The sequence below is a fragment of the Choristoneura fumiferana genome, chromosome Z (genome assembly GCF_025370935.1).
Source record: "Choristoneura fumiferana chromosome Z, NRCan_CFum_1, whole genome shotgun sequence".
NCBI classification, from domain to species: Eukaryota; Metazoa; Arthropoda; class Insecta; order Lepidoptera; family Tortricidae; genus Choristoneura; species Choristoneura fumiferana.
Genome location: NC_133472.1, coordinates 33,824,919 through 33,846,350, shown reverse-complemented (window position 1 = coordinate 33,846,350; position 21,432 = coordinate 33,824,919). Strand labels below are relative to the sequence as shown.

General features: G+C 37.2%; 1 protein-coding gene across 1 annotated transcript in view; it reads right to left on the bottom strand.

Moving 5' to 3' along the window:
- MEP-1 (zinc finger protein MEP-1) overlaps positions 1 to 18,511 on the bottom strand; it is a 30,424-nt gene extending 11,913 nt beyond the window's left edge. The window contains exons 1-3 of the mRNA XM_074098005.1: positions 18,243 to 18,511; positions 17,139 to 17,654; positions 2,173 to 3,265 (exon numbers count right to left, since the gene is read on the bottom strand). Coding sequence (XP_073954106.1) covers positions 2,173 to 3,265; positions 17,139 to 17,621 — 1,576 coding nt within the window. The 5' untranslated portion in view covers positions 17,622 to 17,654; positions 18,243 to 18,511. The remainder of the gene's footprint in view (positions 1 to 2,172; positions 3,266 to 17,138; positions 17,655 to 18,242) is intronic.
- Between the last annotated feature and the right edge of the window lie 2,921 nt (positions 18,512 to 21,432).

The following is a 21,432-nucleotide window of genomic DNA, read 5'->3' as shown; positions in this document are numbered from 1 at the left end:
TTGTTATTTGTGTGATGTTTGTGTCAGTGTGGTGTATGTTGTATCGGTTTGTTATTTGTGTTTGACTGTCTTGACAGTTATAAACTGGTAGAGAAATTATTATTATTAATCATAAACTTGTATCACTATGCTGCGCCCATGGGCATACAAATAAAAATATAAATGTCTTGTAGGTAGGCACATTCAGCCATGCAGTAAACTAAATAGTCTAAAAACTTGCCAAACTATCAAGCATATTCAAAAAATTACATAAGTTTTATTCATTCTGTGCACTACTACATACAACAGATCATTTGCTTAAGTTTTTCACCTATATTATTTAGGCTTTTTTGGTGCTAGTAGAATAGGTTTTCTTAATATGCGAAATACAGCAGACATGATTCCAAATGCATTTTTTACTGTTCGTCTGGTTCTGCTCAAACGATAATTGGGTTCGTGGATAAATTTATCGACAAAGTAAGCTGTTACTGACATTGAAATGTACATCACTATTAGCACACATTCAAAAACTGACGTTTGACGTTTGACCAAAAAACGTACATCGGATGTCGCTTTTGCAGTATTGTTGACTTTTTTTAACAAATGGCATTAGTTACATGATCGAGGAGTACAACATATGGTTGACTTCAGTCATATTTGAGCGTGCTCTATTGGTCTCCTTTGTCTAAGTACAAAACGAAACGACACGTCAAGTTTGAGCAGGGCTACTACGAAACTCGAAACTCGAAGTTCGTATCGTACCGTCCCTCTCGCTTTCGTATTAAATAGTATAAGTGTCAGAGAGACCGCACGACACGAACTTAAGAGTTTCGAATTTCGTAGTAGCCCTGGAGTTTCGTGTTTGATATAGACTAGACAGATGTCAGTTGTTTTTTTTAACTAAAGCAAAGGAATCATTATCCATTATTCGGTTGATGACTCACAGAAAGGTCATTTAAAGTTCAAAACATTTCAACGAATATCTTAATAATGTAAAACTTTTTTTTAAATCTGATTTACAGAAACTGTACCGAAAGCTTGTTTCTCGAAATGGTTTTGAGATTTCCATACATATTTAAAATGTTAGCATGGCTAATTATACCATGTGATACTAGATTGTGGCAAAAAAATATGCCACGAACCATTAAGGGCAACACACACAGAAAGCGTGCGCGGGTCGGGTCGTGTCCGCCGCGTGAGCCGCGCGGTTCGTTGTATTCACAGAGAGAGCGGGTCGGACCCGCGACGGGCCCGCAGCGGCTATCAATGTTGCTTAGTCCCAAGAAGTGACGAAATCTTAGCGACCGCAAAAAAGTTTTGACGACAAAAATGGTTTATGTGGCGACTTTTGGAGTACAAATTAAAACAGTTCTAGAACCAATAATAGATAGGACATTTTTGTCAACTCGACACAGAATTATACAGTGCCGCGAGATATATGTGGAAAACGACAAACGCGCTTGCGCCCCAAGGTCAAACTTTATTTACTTACTTAATTAATTCCAATTTATGTAATGATGGGCGATGGATGAAAATTTTAAAAGAGGCTGACTTTTTTTTAAATTAAAACCATTAGGGGGTTACTAAGACGATTTTCGATTCAGTGATTTGTTTGCGAAATATTCAACTTTAAAGTACAAATCTTCATTAAAATCGAGTTTTAGGGGTTTTTAACTTAAGCTTCAGGGATAAATATTTTTAAGAGTTGGTAACTCTGCGCTTGGCCCGCGCGCTGTTTGTGACGACGGGCGACGGGCGCGGGCCTACGCACGACCCGTCCCGCGCCCGCGTTCTGTTTGAAGGCGTCCATATACCGCCATGCAAATACGCCCGTCGCGGGCCCGCGCACGACCCGCGCCCGCTCTCTGTGTGCTGCCCTTTAATTCAGGTTATAAAAATAAATCATAAAAATCCGATCAGCACAGAACAGAATCATCAATTTTCGTTTTTACACAAGGCGTAATTTATCAAGTAAAGAACTATAATTTATAAGAGACCAATATACTATTAGATATTTTTATTTTCTTTAAAATCCTATCAAGTATGCGTGAATGAGTATCTCTCTCTCACTTTATCCCGTAAGTCCTGACTTTTTTTAATCTTGCATAGTTCTACAGACCGAGTCCAGAATTCTAAGTTTTGTGATTTTGAAAATCAAATATAACAGTGTGAAAAGTGTAACAACAGGCATACCTTTTTTTTCTGCTTTTTTCTTTTTCTTCTCCTCATCTTCTGCGTCGTCCGCCTTGCCACTGGGGCTGTCCTTATCTGCTTTCTCTGTCTCCTCCTCGGATGCCTCTACCTCTTCTCCACGTTCTTTTTTCTCTTTGCGCTCTTTGTCTAATTTTTCCTTCTCCAGTTTCTCCTTTTCTAATCTGTCTTGCTCTTCTTTGGCTCTTTGCTCTTCTAGTTCCTTACCTAATATATCCACGAATTCTCTAAATGGCTTAACAGACGGTTTTTCATACACATAGGGTACAATAAACGAGGGGGCCTCTACGACGAACATGTCATCAGTCAAAGACGGCAGTATGGAAGTTTGCGCGGTCTGAGTAGCGTTTTGCGTAACAGTACTATTGCATGTGTTAGTTTTGCTACTTACTGGAGTGACTGTTGTGCCACGGGCTACAATACTCTGATATAAATTTTCAGCGCTCATAGTTGTCACCGGGGTCTTTGCTGGCACTGGCATCACAGTCTTACCAGAAATTATAGAATTAGTGTCAATTATAACTACTGTGGGTTCCTTCTTTTGATTCTGAGGGCTCACACCTAACTTAGCCTGCTTAACCGCCATCGCAACTAAAGCCTTGGTATCATTGATAACAATAGGTTTAGATTTACGATTTAAAGGGTCTTCCATTTCAACTTCTTCTATATCAGATCCATTCCCACCATTTTCCATTTCTTCATCGATATATATTTTTCTCTTTATTGCCCTACTACTACGTCGCAACTTCACTTTACTATCACTAACACTCGAACTAGACTTCTCATCATTTGTTAATACACAATCGTCATTTTCATTATCACTTATGATCTCATGAACTTCAGGACTTTGGGAATCCAGAGAATTTCCATTTTGATCGTCAGGTCTGTTATCATTTTCCAAAATGATGATATCATTGCTTTTATCCTTATTTTGACTTTCTTGTGACGTATCGTCAGCACCATCTAGCTCAGAATCCGAATCAATACTGACAGGTTCCTCAGTTCTAGGCTCAACCGATAGCACGGAGCCTTCTTCAGACGAATCCTCTTCAGAATCAACTTCGTCGTCGGTTTCCTGAAACAAGTATATAAAGAAAGTAATATAATATGTCACCACAGTAGATATATCGAAGCAGGACTGTGCTCAAAAATATCGTAACCTGCTCTGGCTGTCTAGTACCTACCGCAAAAACATAAATGTGAAATGAGAGCCAAGTTCAATATTATAATATATGTATGCCTTGATTGTCGACTTTAACGACTAAAGGAGTGAGATCTAAATGGGTGTCAAGTTCAATGGTCAGTCCAACTTAAAATATCATTTCTTTTTATAACTTAGGATAATATTGAAGCCTAAGGTCTGACTTGGCTAGTTTTCATATACGAATTATATTATAGCCTTCGCAAGTTGTAATCTTTTAGTAGGTACTTAATAATAATTCGTATTTATGAGAACCAGCCAAGTCGGACCTTAGGCTTCAATATATAATGAGCGGCAAAAAATCTGGACCTCAAATGTATGCGGAATCGGTAATTTTGTATGAAGGGTGGGCCAAATTTTGTACCGCTGAGTATATTATCCTAAGTTATAAGAAGAATTAATGATATTTCAAGTTGTTATAAAATATTTTATATCGTTATAAATAAATTTCAGGACTGACCATTGAACTTTACACCCATTTAGATCTCACTTCTTTTGTCGTTAAAGTCAACAATCAAGGCATATATTATAATATTGAACTTGGTTCTCATTTCACATATTTATGTTTTGATGGGATTTTAATTTTATTTTATGGGATTTTATTTTACAGCAACTCTGTATCCGTAGAGTAATCCTAATCATAATCAGTCCTTTATACCAAATGCTTTTTTACCATACATATTAATTATGCTTTAATTTTTTTTTATAAGTACTTTGTACAAATAATTAAAACAAGATAATCAACATAAGAACCTAACTAAGGTTCCTTTAACCTATTCGTATTGGAAAGAATACTTGTAAATATTACTTATGACGTGCATTAAAATGTGAATAATTACATTATATTGAAATTTGTAGTAAATTTTATACCAGACAAATCGTAAAATCACTAATACCGGGATCCCGGTATTGGAAGCCTTATTGCTATTCTTATTTTTTTATTTTTTAGCAATATAAAGCTCGTGCCGTGTCGAAAATCAAATGTATGCTATTTCAAGAACTGCACGTATTATAATGGATGTCAACAAAGTTCATTAACCTAATTATAAAAACATAATGTTGTTTTAATTTGAAGCTAAGGTGTCGTATATTATTTAATTTTGCTCACCTACGTAAAGCCAATGACTATGACGGTAAAGTCATAATCATAACATAACATATCATGACATCGACACAAAAGCATTTTTGTTAAGTTTAGTCCCACGCTCCGCAATTAAACTGTTGCACCTTTTTAGCCGGGGCTACTCAGCACAGTCCAGGTGCAGTAGAAACGGAGTGCAATCCAAACGTGCAAGAGTGAGGTACCGCTCTGACTTATGATCGGTTTTACATATATAGCTTGGACGCTATCCAAGTTAACAGAAACGTTACCTTAAGCCAACGGTTCTTAACCTTTTAGTTAGGAGGGACCATTTGACAAAATTTCCGTCTTGCCATGGACCACCAACTGTTTGAAGGTAATACACGGTAAAAGTAAAATTGTAAATGAATGAATGGTTGCGACCGCTACTTGACTGGCGCGTCGTTTTGCCAATTCGTTCTTGATGGCTTCGCGGACCAGTTCGGGTTCTTCCAAGGACCACCAGTGGTCCGTGGACCACCGGTTAAGAACCACTGCCTTAAGCACTAAAGGCACAGCACCACGGCGCGGCGTCGTACGTAACCGTAACCTGACACCGTACGCACCACCACCCGTGCAGTAGTACGGTAAAATTGGAAGTAGATCATTTTAATAAAATATTTGCTGTGACATGGTAATTTCGCGCCATACAACAGTTTTCAAGATAAGATAAGAGCAAAGATGAGCTTTAGCTGGACCTTAAAATTGAGTTTGTACAGTCACCAGCACCAATATTTGAAACAACAAGCGTGCATAAATATCTGATACGACTCTATATCTAGGGCCGGAAGGACGTGTCAGATATTTTTGCACGCTCCGCTGTGGCAGATATTAATGCTGGTGACTGTACATATAATATAATCACATTCATGATATACAATTTCAAAATATCGAGGAAGTTTTAAATGAAAAAGATATTTTTTGGCTTACATGCAATTAATTTTACACGCCTCCTCTCGACTTCAACCGGAAGCTCAGACCGACGCATTTATAAACAATGGAATATTGGCGGTTATTGGTTATACATGGCTTTCAATTGAAAAAGGTATGTACCAACCAAAATATAACTAAGTGTAAAATTTAGATACCTACATTGTGACTGAATATTATAATGTAATTATAACACTAATTAGTTAACGTTTATTTTAATTACCTAAACCAGTTTTCCCATTACACAATTTCCATGTTGCGGTCTGTTCTCGTACAGATCTATTGAATAATGTTTTTCCATCGTATTTTGTCGTTCATAAAGTTTATCTTGCTTTCACAACTAACTCGCTCAATTTTACTGAAGCTAATTGAGAAAGCAAAATAATTACGAACTTTACCGATAAAATATGATAGCAAAACATTATTCACTACATCTGTACTTCACAAATTCTATCCCCTACAACTTCCTAGTACGTAGACGGAGAGCGGACTGCAACTTCGTACCTACTTGATACCGCGATGAAACGCACAATGCTTTCCCATAAAACTGATGCCGAGTCCGAATTTGATAGTCTGCCACGGCGGAACTTGCCGAAATTACCAAAAATTTATTCATCAGTCATTTAACCCATCTGATACTGAAATAATAGCCATGGTATCAGTTAGGAATTTACTGGTAGATACAGAAAAGCGAAATACGTCAGTATTTTTTTTGCCGGAAGTGCTCGGCAGACGCTCTCAAAGGTGACCACTAGGACCCCTAAATATACCCATCTGATACCAGCATGAAACCAATTCCAGTCGGTAGGTATGAACCTTCATTTCCGGAATATATAAGTCTGCCAATGCTGTTTCTGCCGAAACACCTTGACATACGAGGTTATGTGGGCAACCTCTACTCCGCTCAATATAGACATTACAATTTCCATAAATTCCGACAAAGCTGAATTTTGGTGGAGACCTTTGGGTACACCATTAGAAATAAAGTAACAAAAGTCCCTATTGATCCCATGTGTGCAAAAAGTTATTCGGGGTCAAAGTTCAAACTTTGAGGTTATTTGATTTTTTTTTCGAAAACCTTGTGGTTTATCAAAAAGTAGTCGAGTCAAAAATATAGATCTTAAAATTATCTACACACCTGGTCTTTATACTATTTTTTCTAAGAATTACCATTCTCGAGATACCACGATTCTAATAGTTGAAGAAGTCACGCTTTAGTTAGATTCTATTGTAGAATCCTTCGCTACATTCTGGATTCAAAGTACGCCCTCGCCGTAATTGGGTCAAAATTATTTTCGTTGCATTGTTTCTGACCACTCTGTCACGATATTATTTATGTCTTCTAACTAAGAACTAAAACAAATGTTGAGACAATGTTTGATTTTTTTTTTCGGGTTAACTAATATTTAACTAGAGAAAAATCAAAAACGCCACTAGGTTCCATAAAAAAAAAAACTCCGTGCCATTTTTTCGGGGACAAAAACAAGATAATGAAAAGAATTTTGACCCATTTATACACCATTTTGTTCCCATGTGACACAAATAACTATTAAGTGAACACAAAAGCGGCCGTCGCGTAAAGTGACTTAGATTGAATATTCCTTCCCGTTCCTTGTACAAAATTGTACACATACGCGTTTGCAACGATCCAACGCGCATATGAATCGATTCAACATTGCGTTTATATTTTTAAACAACAGCACGTTTGTATCGATACTTACTGACGAGACTCCATATCGATAGAATCGGTTGAATGGATAGAAACACGTATCAATCTGTAGTGTAATGTCGCGATGCAGTAGCAGCGTCGCCGTGGTAACCTGCTTCTTCTTCATACATTCTATTTTGTCACAATCGAAGTGAAATTGTTCTCAGTTCAAGACTAGCACCCTAGGATTTTCATAGCCATTCTCGCTGAAGCGCAGGTGTTTTTAGCACTTTGAGCAGGGGGGTTTGGCTTCACTGTGCGGAGCGCGTCGCGTATTATGCTTACATTTTAGCTTAACCGAGTTGAGATTCCACGCCGGGAGGCCATTGCCGAGAACACGTGAACACGTATGAACCGCGATCGAAAACGAAACGCACTCTTGATTATATATATTTATTTTGCTCAATTACCAATGAAAACTTCAAAAGTTGATTTTCCGTCTACGTTTTTTTTTCTAGTGTTTTCAAGTGACGCTCGTATACGTAAAAAAACATGTCAATTAAGTCATCAAATTATGCTAGAGCGATATCTGGTGAGCTAAAACATTTCTTGTCCTCATCGATGTCTTCTAGCGTGAAAACTCTAGCACAAGTGCCAGCAGGGCTACTACGAAACTCGAAACTCGAAGTTCGTATCGTACCGTCCCTCTCGCGCTTGTATTAAATAGTACAAGTGTCAGAGGGACCGCACGACACGAACTTCGAGTTTCGAGTTTCGTAGTAGCCCTGCAGGTGCGAATGAATAAGAGTTATGCGATAGATAGATAGATAAACGCATGAAGCAAGCAAGATTTTTATTCCTAAAATTTATTTTTATGAAAGAGTGAAACAGTTCTGTACTTGTACAATTACTTCTTCCATATTTTAAAATCTACTATTTTACTAGTGACTCGAGTCACGGGATGCACCTAGTTTACGTATTTATTAGATAGTCAAAGTTCGAAATCATTTCGTTTTTTTCACTAATAAATAAATTGAAGGCAGAAATAAGATCCAAATTGCTGTTTCTTCAAAAGCATGAACAAAAGCTCGTGTGTAGGCAGCTTGTTCCTAGAAGTTTCGTATTCCCGATATCGCCTTGATATTATGGTCTACGAGGGCGGTTTGATAAGTCAGTGACTTTGAGTAAAAAAAAAAACTTTTTCACAAGTTTTTTTTTATTTTTCTACATAATCTCCTTTCAACTCGATGCATTTCGTCCAACGATGTTCCAGTTTTTGTTAGCCCTCCAAAAAATATTTTGTCAAACCTCGAAAAATATGCTTCAGTTTCAGCTAAGACTTTCTCATTTGATGAAAATCTTTTCCCACCGAGCCATTTCTTCATGTTAGGGAACAAGAAAAAAATCACACGGTGCCAAATCTGGAGAATAGGGTGGGTGTGGCAGTATTTCATAACGCAATTCTACTCATTTGGCTGTTGCGACTGAAAAAGTGTTTTCTTCTTTGCCAGATGTGGCCGTTTTTTCAGAACTTCTGCGTTAAAAATTTCCAACAAAGCAGCATAATAAAGGCCATTTACTGTTTTACCTTTCTGTAAATAGTCGATATGAATAACACCTTGGCTGTCCAAAAAAAACAGTGGCCATTACCTTTCCTGCCGAATTAACGGTTTTCGTTTTCTTAGGGGGCCGTTCGCTAGTAGAAGTCCACTGTTTTGACTGATTTTTCGTCTCTGGTGTATAATGGTGAATCCATGTTTCGTCCACCGTCACGAATCGACGTAAAAGTTTAGTAGAATTAAGTTTAAATATGGCCAAGCATTGCTCGGAAGTTGTTACGTGATGTCGTTTTTGATCGGCTGTGAGCAAACGCGGCACCCATCTTGCGGAAAGCTTTTTCATACTAAAAATATTATGCGAGATATGAAAAACTCGTTCAGATGAAATGTGTAGTCTCAGCTATCTCACGTATCTACACTCGACGGTCATCCAAAACAATATCGTCGACTTTATTCACGATATCACCAGTAATCACTTCAATCGGCCTTCCAGAGCGTTCTGCATCATTGGTGGTGATACGTCCAGAACGAAATTCCGTAAACCACTTGTGTACCATACCATGAGATGGAGCATATTCCCCATAATATTTTTAAAGCCGGTCTTTACTTCAGTATCTTTGATAGTTTTTCCACGTAAAAAGTAATGTTTAATTAGCACACGAAATTCACTTTTCTCCATATCAACAATTTTCTGTGAAATTTCCGATATCATCCGACATATGTCTCAATTTCTTTTTTTATTTTCCCAATATTAAAAAAAAATAAAAACAGCCAGCTACCAAAGAGTTATGAATTAGGAATAAAACTTTCATATGTGAAAAAGGTTTTTTTTTTTTTTACTTGGAAGTCACTGACTTATCAAACCGCCCTCGTAAGACTAAGAGCTTTCTACGGAAATCTCTCTAGTTAGTGTGTAGTATCATTATTAATAGATCTGGGCGCCTGGCAGCTGTTCAGCGGTAGGTGTGACAGTGGTTGGGCATCAAAGGGGTAGTAAAATCAATTGAAGGCGTGCAATTTATAGAGCTCTACGTTTGGTGTCATATTATAGCTAATTATGTATTTAATTCGAATATAACATTGCCAGACGTTTTATTGGGGGAAAAGTAGTGCCAAGTGACGTCCAAGATGCACCGGAACGAAACTCTGTAATAAAACAATGTAACTAAATATGCCATGTCTGGGCTTAATGCGTTTTGCGCCTTGACGACTGCCTGCGATAGCAGACGAATGACGCGCATTTCTCGTTGCATTATTTATGTGTAGTATATTAACTGTGTGTTATGATAGGCTAAGTGAGCAAGTTCACTCCCTCCCTTCCCTTTAAGGAATAAGTTCGCCTTTGTACATCTTATTATCCTGTGTTCTGTTATTTACATTTGTTTTTATGTACAATAAAGAATATTACAATACAATACCACTTTAGGGATGCTATACACTGGGCAGCTATACGCGCACACTGAAATGATCTTGAATAGAATATTTCGGATTGAGCTACAATAAAACCTTATTTAGAATTTGAATACTGGCCTCTTAGAATCTTAATGACATTCAAACAATTAAAAAAAAAAAGTTTAAAAACAAAAACTATGTTGGTTTAAAGTTGACACGTCGTTAACAGAAATGGAGCTCACGCGTCAACATTTCCGTGCCTTAATTTATCACAATTTTCATCCCAGCTTATCTCAAGATAAATGTCTCAGCGAACTTGTTTCGATTTATGATGTTGAAGCACCGAGTCAAACGACAATATACCGCTGGTATGCAGAGTTCAGACGCGGTCGTGTGTCGCTCAGCACTGTTCCTTCTGCAGGTCGACCAAGAACAGCGTTCACGCCTGAAAACATCGCAGCTGTGCGAACTATTATATTAGATGACCGTTATGTGACATACGAGCAGATTCGGGCTGTTATCACTATCGGAATCACTGCAATTCAGTCGATATTACATAATGAGCTGTGTGTCAGAAAGCTAGTGTCCCGCTGGGTTCCCCACAATTTGTCCCGAAGAGCAAAAGGCGGCTCGTGTAGCTTAGTGCCGGAATACTCTGCAACGCTTCAACGGAGGGAACTCAAATGCCGTTTATAATATAATCTCAGGTGACGAATCATGGATTGATTCAAACGAACCTGAAAGAAAACATCAGTCAGCAGTTTGGGTCTTCGAAGACGAGGTCAAACCAACGAAAGTGGTTCGCTCCCGCAGCATGTCAAAGAAAATGGTCGCTACGTTTGTCTCGAAAAAGGTGCATGTTGCTACAATTCCTTTACTGGAACGCAGAACGGTTACCGCTGAGTGGTATATCACGGTTTGTTTCCCAGAAATTATAGCCGAACTCCGAAATAATAATGCGAGCTCCCATACGGCTCGGAAGACAAATGATTTTTTGTAGCAGGAAAACGTTGAGCTGATGAGCCATCCTCCGGACAGTCCTGACCTGAGCCCAAACGATTTCTTTACATTCCCTAGAGGCCTAGAATGAAAGATTTATTACGCGGTCAACGGTTTGAAGACCCCGAAACAGCTGTGAATGCGTCCAAATCAGCCATTTTGTCAACATCAACTTCAGACTGGAATTACTGTTTTAATGATTGGTTTGCACGAATGGAAAAGTGCATTAAGTTGAACGGAGAATACTTCGGAAAACAATAAAATACAATTTAGCTAAGATTGGTTTTTTGGAATCTTTTTGTATTTTTTATTTCAATTCCAAATTTTTACTTTTACGGTCATCCCGTAAAACCTAAATTGAATTGATTTAAAAAATACAAAAAGATTCCAAAAAACCAATCTTAATTTGATTGCTTAGTAACGATATCTCTTGTCCGGGTGAGCGGTTAGTTCCAATGGAGTGCCGAAAAAGTTTCTCGATGAGGGCTACGGCATAGATGTCGCTAGCGTCACTGCTTAAGTGGCTAAATAAGAAACAAACAAGCTGAGATATGAGGTGCATAGGGGAAATTCGTGTCGGTACCGTTGACCATCAGTGGTGTAGCGGTATAGCACGCGGTACGGAATACCGAGGACCTGGGTTCGATTCCCAGTGATGGTCTTATTTTTCTGGTTTTTCTGTGCATCTATATTTCAGTTTGTATTTTCAATTTACAATTTAGCTATACCGTGCATGTGGTTTTTTTATTCCCGATCATTTCAGTGTGCCCCTCGTACAATCAGTGAGTGAACAATCAATCATCCCGTGTGTTCCTACCCTTAGGAATGGATTTTTTTTCCAAATTTTAATGGGACCACCTTGGAGGTATACCCTTTCTAATAAAAAAAGAATTACCAAAATCGGACTAATCTGTAAAAAGTTATGCGTGGTCAAACATAAAAAATATATACCCATCGACTTGAGAACCTGCGTTTTTTTTCGTCGGTTAAAAACTGAAATAAAGTTCCGTCGACGAATTTTTTTTTATTTCTTTTCAAGTGACAGTCGCATAAGTAAAGAAACATGTATAGTCACCAATAAAATTATAATCAACTAATATCTGGTGAGCTAGAAGATTTCTTTGCCTCATGATGTATTGGCGTGACAAGACAACCCTAGCACTAAAAGTGCCGCGTGCGAGTGAAGGAATACGAGTTATTCGATAGATAGAGAAGCAAAAAGGAGCCGTTTTTTATGCCTAAATGTTTTTGTGAGGGAGTGGATTATAGTTCAATCTAACGAAAACTTCTATAAATAATTATTTGTTTTGCAAGCAAGGCTGGAAAGTTACCGATTAGCGCGATTGGTTACATTGAAACCCTAGGAAGCGAAGGATTTAAGAAGAAGTGCCGAACTAAACTAAATTTTTCATCTCACTCTCACACACAAAAAGTAGCTGATTTTTTTTAAAGCATTCCATATTTGCACCACAGTATTTGTTTTCTTGTTAGTTTGTCCTATTAGTTTTTAACTGACCAACTTTATAATTGACAAGATTTAATTTTTTGACACCTGAACATTACTACAGGAATCGAAAAAATTTGCCTCCTGAACACGGAAAAATATTTACTATAATTTATTTCTCCATATTTAAAAAATATAAGAAATCAAAAATATAATCTGAATTGACCAAGACTACCACAGAATAGATATGATTCCTTTGCCTTTTTCACCAGAAAAAAGAGCTGTCATAATTTTTTATTTGACATTCATATTGACACTTGACGGATAAGGATAACGAACGACCGAGCAGCCCGTAGTTGTGATCGAAATGGATAGTCGAAGTAGATACCCCTCCGAAATATACCAAATATTGTTTCGTGCTCGTGCCTAATTGCAAAAATGATTCATCGAAGGCACCGGATAGACATTTCGTTCCAAATAGTCAATGTTATGATCATCCACCGTATCCGTAAGAAAGCCAGGTGTCGTATTTATCTGCAATCCAGTATTAGCATCCGTTATTAATAGCCAAAATCGTTGTGGAAGTCTTATATTTTAAGTTTCAAAAGAAAGAACCAAACCGTCTATATTGTATGCAAACCACACGCCACGCACCAAAGAGCATATAACCACTACGTTTTACTACGCACAACAAAATTTTGACAACGTCAACGCCAAATTAACGTCATCACTATTTTTTTTAACAGACTAGACTTAAGTAACGGATCTATTTGTGTAGTAGTTTTGGAGTTATGCCCTTTTAGAATAAGCACATCTTAAAAAAATTGAAATAAATTAATTAATAATCGTAGTGAAAATTTAAAACTATCTGCGTGTTTTTCTTTCCAAACAGAATACAGAGAATGAATCAAATAATAGCCTTAGATATATGAAATCTTGTCAATTTAATAAAACTAAAGTTAGTTTTATTGTTATTAATCTGCATCGCAGTTCATCGTCATGTTCGTAATTCAAAACAAAAAAAAGACGCGCTCTTTCTTGCAGATTTAAAATAAAACCGGCCAAGTGCGTGTCGGACACGCCCAAGAGAGGGTTCCGTAGCCATCATTACGATCTCATTTGACGCTTGCTTCTCAAAACGCTAGATTCTGAAAATGCCAGATTCACAAAACGCCAGTTTCTCAAAATGTCAGATCTCAAAATATCCATGAGTTTCTGAGAAAAAGAATCTTAACAGATCGATAAAACGGACAATATGATATTTATTTATTAATTTTTTACATTATTTCAAAGTACGAGCGACTCCATAGGTGTTTGTAACAATATGTAACAACTAGCTTTTGCCCGCGACTTCGTCCGCGTGGAATAGTAATTTTGGGCAAAAATTTTTTTAGGATACCTATTCTGCCAATTATATAGAAACTTTTAAAGTTTATTGAAAGTTACATATTTTACTATAATTTTTTTTTTGTTTTTCCTTTTTTTGGTAAAACATAAATATTTTGCGCGTAGTTACACTTTAGCGATACGACGTGTATTATTCTATCCTAACACAAAAAGACTTATCTTCATAGTGAACTCTTGGCACCTTACGTCTTTTAGTGTAAGTTAGGAGGGTAGTATTATATTAAGGCGGCATTTTTACTAATCATACCTACACATGTTTTCGATAAATATACTTAGGGGTTGTTTCACCATCTATTGATTAGTGTTAAGTGACGGTTAAATGTGATGCCGTCTCTATTTGTTTTGTTCGAATAGACGGAGACGGCATCACATTTAACCGTCACTTAACACTAATCAATGGATGGTGAAACAGCCCCTTAATATAGTAAATTTGCTTGGAATTCCTTACGAATTTTCATCCCCATATTATTATTTTCAAGTAGGTCGAAATTTCAAAAGCGCCAGAATAAATGTTTTTAGCGTTTCGTACCTCAAAAGGAAAAACGGAAACCTTATAGGATCACTTTGCTGTCCGTCCGTCTGTCTGTCTGTCAAGAACCTTTATCTCGAAACGCGCGGAGGTATCGAGTTGAAATTAATATAGCACGATCAATAGGAAAAATCTGAACATCATAATTTTTCATGTCTGGCTGTCCTTGTCAATAAGCCATCTAAAATGACCCCACATTGCATAAATTTTTCTTATTAGAAGGGCTCTGCTAACACTGGATAATCATAAAAAACGACTTGCATTTGACCGGTTTTTTTTAGTTTCTATCAAATAACTAAACACACGCCCACACCACGGAAGTTCCCAATCCGCACTGGGCCTGTGTGGGCACAACAGCCCACGCCCTCTCATTCTGAGAGGCCTGCCTGTGCCCTGCCGTGGGACACTTATAGGCCGAGATCATGATGATTATGTCAGCTCTAGTCCCTAAAGTCGCAGACAATTACTACATTGTGAAAGATCTTTCTTCAATATGAAATTACTAAATAAGTGGGTTACTTTACAACGGGAACTATATTTTCTGTCACTTAAATTTAGATTTGTCACTAACTAATTATTATATCCATCTCTACGAAATATATTGGTCATCAAATTAATCAAATCTGTCTCTAAGTATGAATCATCAGATTAATGTAAATCTGTATCCTAAATTATAGTTTGATCATCACAATTCGATCACCAGAATAATATATCTGCCACCTAATAAATAGATCAGTTCCTTAATTCAATGCTTGTACCTATTCTACTAAGGCATGTCTGGTTAGGTACGAGTACGACGAAGAGCGAAGCGAGGAGGAGTGTTAGGTAGAACTGCGACCCTCAGTGCGCGAGCCGAGCGAGCGAAGCGAGCGTGCCGCGGCAACGGCCGGCGAAGTGCCAGAACCAAAATTTTTTGCTAATACTTGTATGATGAATATAAATGTTTGTAGTAGGTATACTTGAGTCTTGGATGTTTGTATGTATTTAAGTATATATACAACCTGTTGTTTAGCACCCATAGAACAAACTTTGCTTGGTTTGGGGCTGGATCAATTGGTGTAATTTGTAATTATAATTAATTTTTACAAAGCTATTTCTATATTGTTTGGTGATCCAGTTTTAGTGACACATCTATTACTTTGGAACCCAATATTATTATTTGATGATCAATATTATTTCCGAGTAATTTTGAAATAATATTTAAGTAACCATTTTAATATTATTTGGTGATTCAATTTAGGTGACAGATCTACTATTTTAGGAACAAATATTATTTATTAGGTCGCCGAAAACTCATTTTTTAGGTGATCAATAAAATCATACTCCTTTATAGCTATCAAATAAACATGGTTTCAATTTTACTGTAATTCCATTAGCAACCAAAAAAAGGGGCATGCATGGAATTGTTGCATTTGGGGTCCCCTCCACACCAAATGCTAAAAAAATGTAGTAAACTGACAGGGACTATTTATCTACACTGCAAATCTGACTTGATATAAAAAAACTGCCTTTCAAAAGTAATTGCAATTGTTCTCTCTGATTTGAGGTTAATAAAATAAAAGTAAAAAATATTTAAAAAAAGTTAAATATATACAAGAATTTGCAGGTAACTTTATTGCTAAGCTCAGAAATATATTTTAGACTAACTAGATAAATGGAGGCTAAATAAATTAAAGAGTTAACAATAAAGCTACATTTACTTGTATTGTATATAAGAGAATATAAGTTAAAAACCGGCCAAGAGCGTGTCGGTCACGCCCAAGATAGGGTTCCTTAGCCATTACGAAAAAACAAGTAATATTATTTGCATTATAACACAATTAAAACACTTACTACAGTCTTAAAATCTATTACCAGAAAAAGAGTGTATCTTCATGGCACTTACGTCCTTTTGTTGAGAAGCGCAGTTTTTCGGCAATAACTCAAAAACTGTATATTCAATCATGTTAAAACCAATTTTCGTTGAAAGTATTAACGAAACCTTACCTTTCCATATTTTTTGGACAAACGGTTTACAAGATAAAAGCGAGATAAAGAAAAATTTGTTTTCAATTTCTGTTACGTGTATGGAGTGCCCCCCCTAAAAATATTTATTTTTGTAATTTAACTACAAAACTAAAGCGGCTTTGACAAAACATCTGTACTCCAAATTTCATTGATATAAATCTTGTAGTTTTCTTGTAGTTTGTAGTAAAATGCCTGTGACATACGGACGGACAGACGGACAGACAGACAGACAGACGTACTTGACGAAACTATAAGGGTTCCGTTTTTGCCATTTTGGCTCCGGAACCCTAAAAAGTACATTTTTATTAAAATAATACTCAACAAAAAAAAGGGTAGCCCCAATGATATCGATATTTTAAATATTTGATTTTAAGATCCATATTTCATTGTTAAAGCACCTTTCTTGTTAATGGTCCTTTATTATGGAATCATGATTAAATTTACACACACATAAAATTTCAAACCCATCTGACTGAAGTACTTGCACAGTTTGTTTAATTTGCAAGTACAAGTTTGTCTGAGTGACAGGTGAAGCTCATAAGTGTGCTAATAAAAAAAATATTAAACAAAATAAAGATAACTTACAAACATTACTACAATTTATGCTTTAAAAGTTTTCATCCTAGGAAACAATAAAAAAAACCCTATGTGTATTTCAATCTCAATATTGGAATCATTGATTTACAAAACATGCACAAAAATTAATACTTACAACAATAACAGTCCTGCTGCAGTTGTTTTCCGTTTCCCTGTCTTTGCTATTCTCCTCGGCACAAGGGTTTACATCTTGATCTATATTTTCAGTCTTAGCATGACTGCTTGTCATAGATTCTTGATATGATTCATTACTATTAATACAATTATTTTCTACAGGATCATCAGTAATATTATTGCTAGTTTCCTGTTTAGGCACCGTGTTTGAGTTTTGCGAAGTGCTGGCAGGATCATGCGGATCACTGTCAGCATCATCATCATCCTGGCCAGAGCCTCCAACACTCATGTCCTCAGACTCCTCCTTCATCAACTCATTATCTACATGATTGATAGTTTCTGAACTATCAACATTCTCCTGTTTGTTTTTAGAAATGTCACAGTCATCTGAGGTAACTTTGTTAAAACTTTGTGTGTTTACTGGTGAAGCAGGGAGAGATGTTTCCATAGGCTCTTCCATAGTGCCATTTACTTCTCCATTCATATTGACCCTAAGCTACATTCCATGTGACAATACCTGTCAAAACACAAACAATACATAAGGTTAGGTTTTTAAACCAATGATGTTCAGAACTGAGTCCAACTCAAACTAAATGAGCGTCACATTTTTTTTAGTGAACACCGCCCCTCGCGCCGCACCTCTCCCCCCTGGCAAGGCGCTAGCAATCAAAATGGCGGTTCCATGGTACAACTTCGTACAGCTACGTGTACATAATGTACTAGGATTTCAAAGGTCACGCTCCAACACTATAACGAACGATTAATTTCTACACTAATTCCATCTTTTAACACACTGAAATGTAAAATTTTAATAAAAAGACCTCAGACGAGATCTGCAAGTTTCGCTCCAATTTCGAAAGATATGATTAGTGTAAATTCCTGTAAGCTTTCTTCGATAATTACAAAATAATATGATTTTGGAAGAAAGGTAAGCTCTGACACAGGGCACCTGAAACCCGAAAATGATTGTCCGTTCAAATAAGATCAAACATTTCTTAATGATAACCAACGTAAACAATCAAAGCCGGTAAATAACTGACAATTATTGACATAAAAAATGCGCATTTTCATAAGATTTGTTAATATACACATTTAGATACTTTACCCGACAGCCTTCTTTGCGCTTCTTCGAACCTTTCCTGATACTCGTTCACCACTTGGTTATTTCAATGGTGGAAACCAGAAAGATTTTCTTCTTTGAACTGATCGTACACAATCAATCTATACTGAAACCAGAATACGGTTTTATCTTACAACAACGTTTTAAGGTCAATTTGACATGTAAACTTAAGCATTTAATTGTTAAAATAACATTAATTAATTAAATATCAGTGACGGCAAAACGCTCTCACCATCGCACAAACGCAATATGGCGGCGGGCGCTTAGTCACGTGACTGCGCTAGTGGCGGTCTCTAGGCGTATTTTTTTTTATATGAGCTCAAAAGTCGCGCCCTTTTTTTACATTTTATAGAATATATTTACATCTTGTAGAAACCGTATTGTCTAGTCTAGAATTTAAGGTCTGAATGCAAGAAATACAATTATTTTCCTTACATTTTTGTAATAATACACTTCGCATTACTTAATATATTTTTTGACAAGGGCACAATGGCTTAGTATAATTTCTTATGCAACTAAGGATCTACTACGAATTTCGAAAATCGCAGTTCATATCTTTCTTGCTCACAATGGTATTAAATTGTATAAGCGTGAACGAGACGACACGATACGAAGTAGTTGACAATTAAAGAGGGGCATACATTTTATTAACTACGTCTCAGTCAGTGGCGTAGCGTGCCTTGGCGGCCCCATATAATAATTTGTTCGGGGCCCTTATGAAGGGTAAGTACCTATACTATAAACAAGATACGCGCGAAAAACAATAGCTCTCCTTGCAGTCGGGTAATAAAGTTTGAAATTCGAGCTCAAACGCACCAGCAAGGCTACTACGAAACCCTAAACTCAAAGTTCGTATCGTACCGTCCCTCAGACACTTATACTATTTAATACGAGAGCGAGAGGGACCGCACGACACGAACTTCGAGTTTCGATTTTCGGAGCAGCCCTGCAACGGTATGATATGAACTTCGATTTTCGGATAGTGAATAGTAGCCCCCCGGGCTCTATACTAAGAAGTGCCAAGTTCGAACTTTGTGTATTGCCGACCCGCTAAAGTTTATATTATTTAATACGAGAGTGAGAGGGACGGTACGATACGAACTTAGATTTTCGTGGTAGCCGCTTGCTCGAATGGGCTTGCATCGAAATAGTAAGTACGATCTATTTCGATGTGAACTTGTGTGTGAGCAGCACAGCAGGGCAACTATGAAACTGGAAACTCGAAGTTCGTGTCGTGCGGTCCCTCTGACACTTGACACGAGAGCGAGAGGGACGGTACGATACGAACTACGAGTTTCGTAGTAGCCCAGAAGGCTTGCCAGGTGTACGGTATTTTAGCGAACCGCTCGGTATTTTAGCACTGTGTTCGGTGTTCGGTAAGTATAACAAAAATACCGAAGTATGGGCGGTTCGGTATTTTTTCTCTCAGATTTTACGCAATCGACAATCGATGTTGCCGCTTCGTGCGCGTTGGAAGCGTTTTTTTTTGCTCACTGTTCGGTATTATTCGATAAAGACATTGCGTTGGAAGTGTTTTTTTTTGTTGTTGCTCACTGTTCGGTATCTATTCGAAAAAAAAAAATTCAAATAGCATTTCCTCGATAATAGCATGCTCTCTTGCTACTAACGAGCATGTGTAACAGTGGCCTAATATCACCCTAATATACACATAAGGCACTGTTTCACATGCTCGTTAGTAGCAAGAGAGCATGCTACTATCGAGGAAATGCTACCTAGTAGCATATGTGAACAGTACATGCTACTATCGAGCATGCATATTAGTGGCATGCTCGAGACGGGGGTGGAAGGGGGAAAGGTAATAAGCAAAAGTGAACGCGTTTGCTTCAGCAGGGCTACTACGGAACTCGAAACTTGAAGTTCGTGTATTTAATACGAGAGCAATAGGGACGGTACGATACGAACTTCGAGTTTCGAGTTTCGTAGTAGCCCTGCAGTCCATGAGCATGCTCATTAGTGGCATGCTCATAAGCATGCTAGTAACGAGCATGTGTAACAGTGGCTTTAGCTGTGGCTTTATAAAGGCAGCTATTATAACACAACCAACAACCAACCAACCAACCAACTAGAAGTCTGAAAATCTTGATTTTTTGTCTGTGTAAATATCAAAGTCCAATATAATCTGACCCCACACTGCGTACATTTTGCTTAAGAGTAGGGCTCTGCATACACTGGATGTTTTAAATCACTCGTAAAATGTGAGAAATATCTTCAAGACACGATTCCCGTTTATTTACATACCTATAAATGTGTAGGTACGGAACCCTCGGTGCTCGAGTCCAACTCGCACTTGCCCGGTTTTTTTTTATGTTTGTTACCTCAGAAGCAGGGCAGCAGGGCTTGTTATTAACGTTACCAAATTCTTTATTTTTTTTTTGTTCGACTGGATGGCAAACGAGCACGGGTCTCCTGATGGTAAGAGATCACCACCGCCCATAAACACACACACATTCACACTATAAGTAACGTTACATAACGGTATAATCATAAATAAGTAAAATAATAAATTAAAAAAATCAAAAAACCCAACTGTCTTAAAAATTACTGAAAGGAAAAAAACAAGTCTAGTGGGCTAGAACTTTGTTAAGTAGCTTACTTAAAGTTCCACAGTCTGGACCTATTAGGTACGAATTTTTGAGCGTTACGACTTAAATGGGTCCCGACTGCTGAACTTTAACTTAGAGATTCAACCGTTGAGTAGTTAAGAGAGGGCATAGGAATAGACATACATACATACTTACATACATACATACGCGTCAAACACATAACCCTCCTTCTTCGCAGTCGGGTAAAAACCCAGTACCGGTATTAAAATATAACGTTAATTGATAACTGAACATTATAGTATCGTTACCCAATTAACGTTACTTTTACCAGTAATTTTTACCGGTAAATTCTTAGATTATATATTTACTTAGATACACAGTTCCGAAGAAAACTTTCTAACAAACACGGTCAACGTGACATTTGCAGCTATATTCAGGTAGATACCCATATTTCTAATAATAATGCAAATTCATAAAATTGCTCTATATGTACCCAGTATTTACGAAGATGAATCGATAGAACTTACGAAAAATAAGATATCCCATCCTTTTTTCTCATTTTTGAGCCAGTATTCACACACTTTTTTACGCAGCATTTATCAATTTTTGAC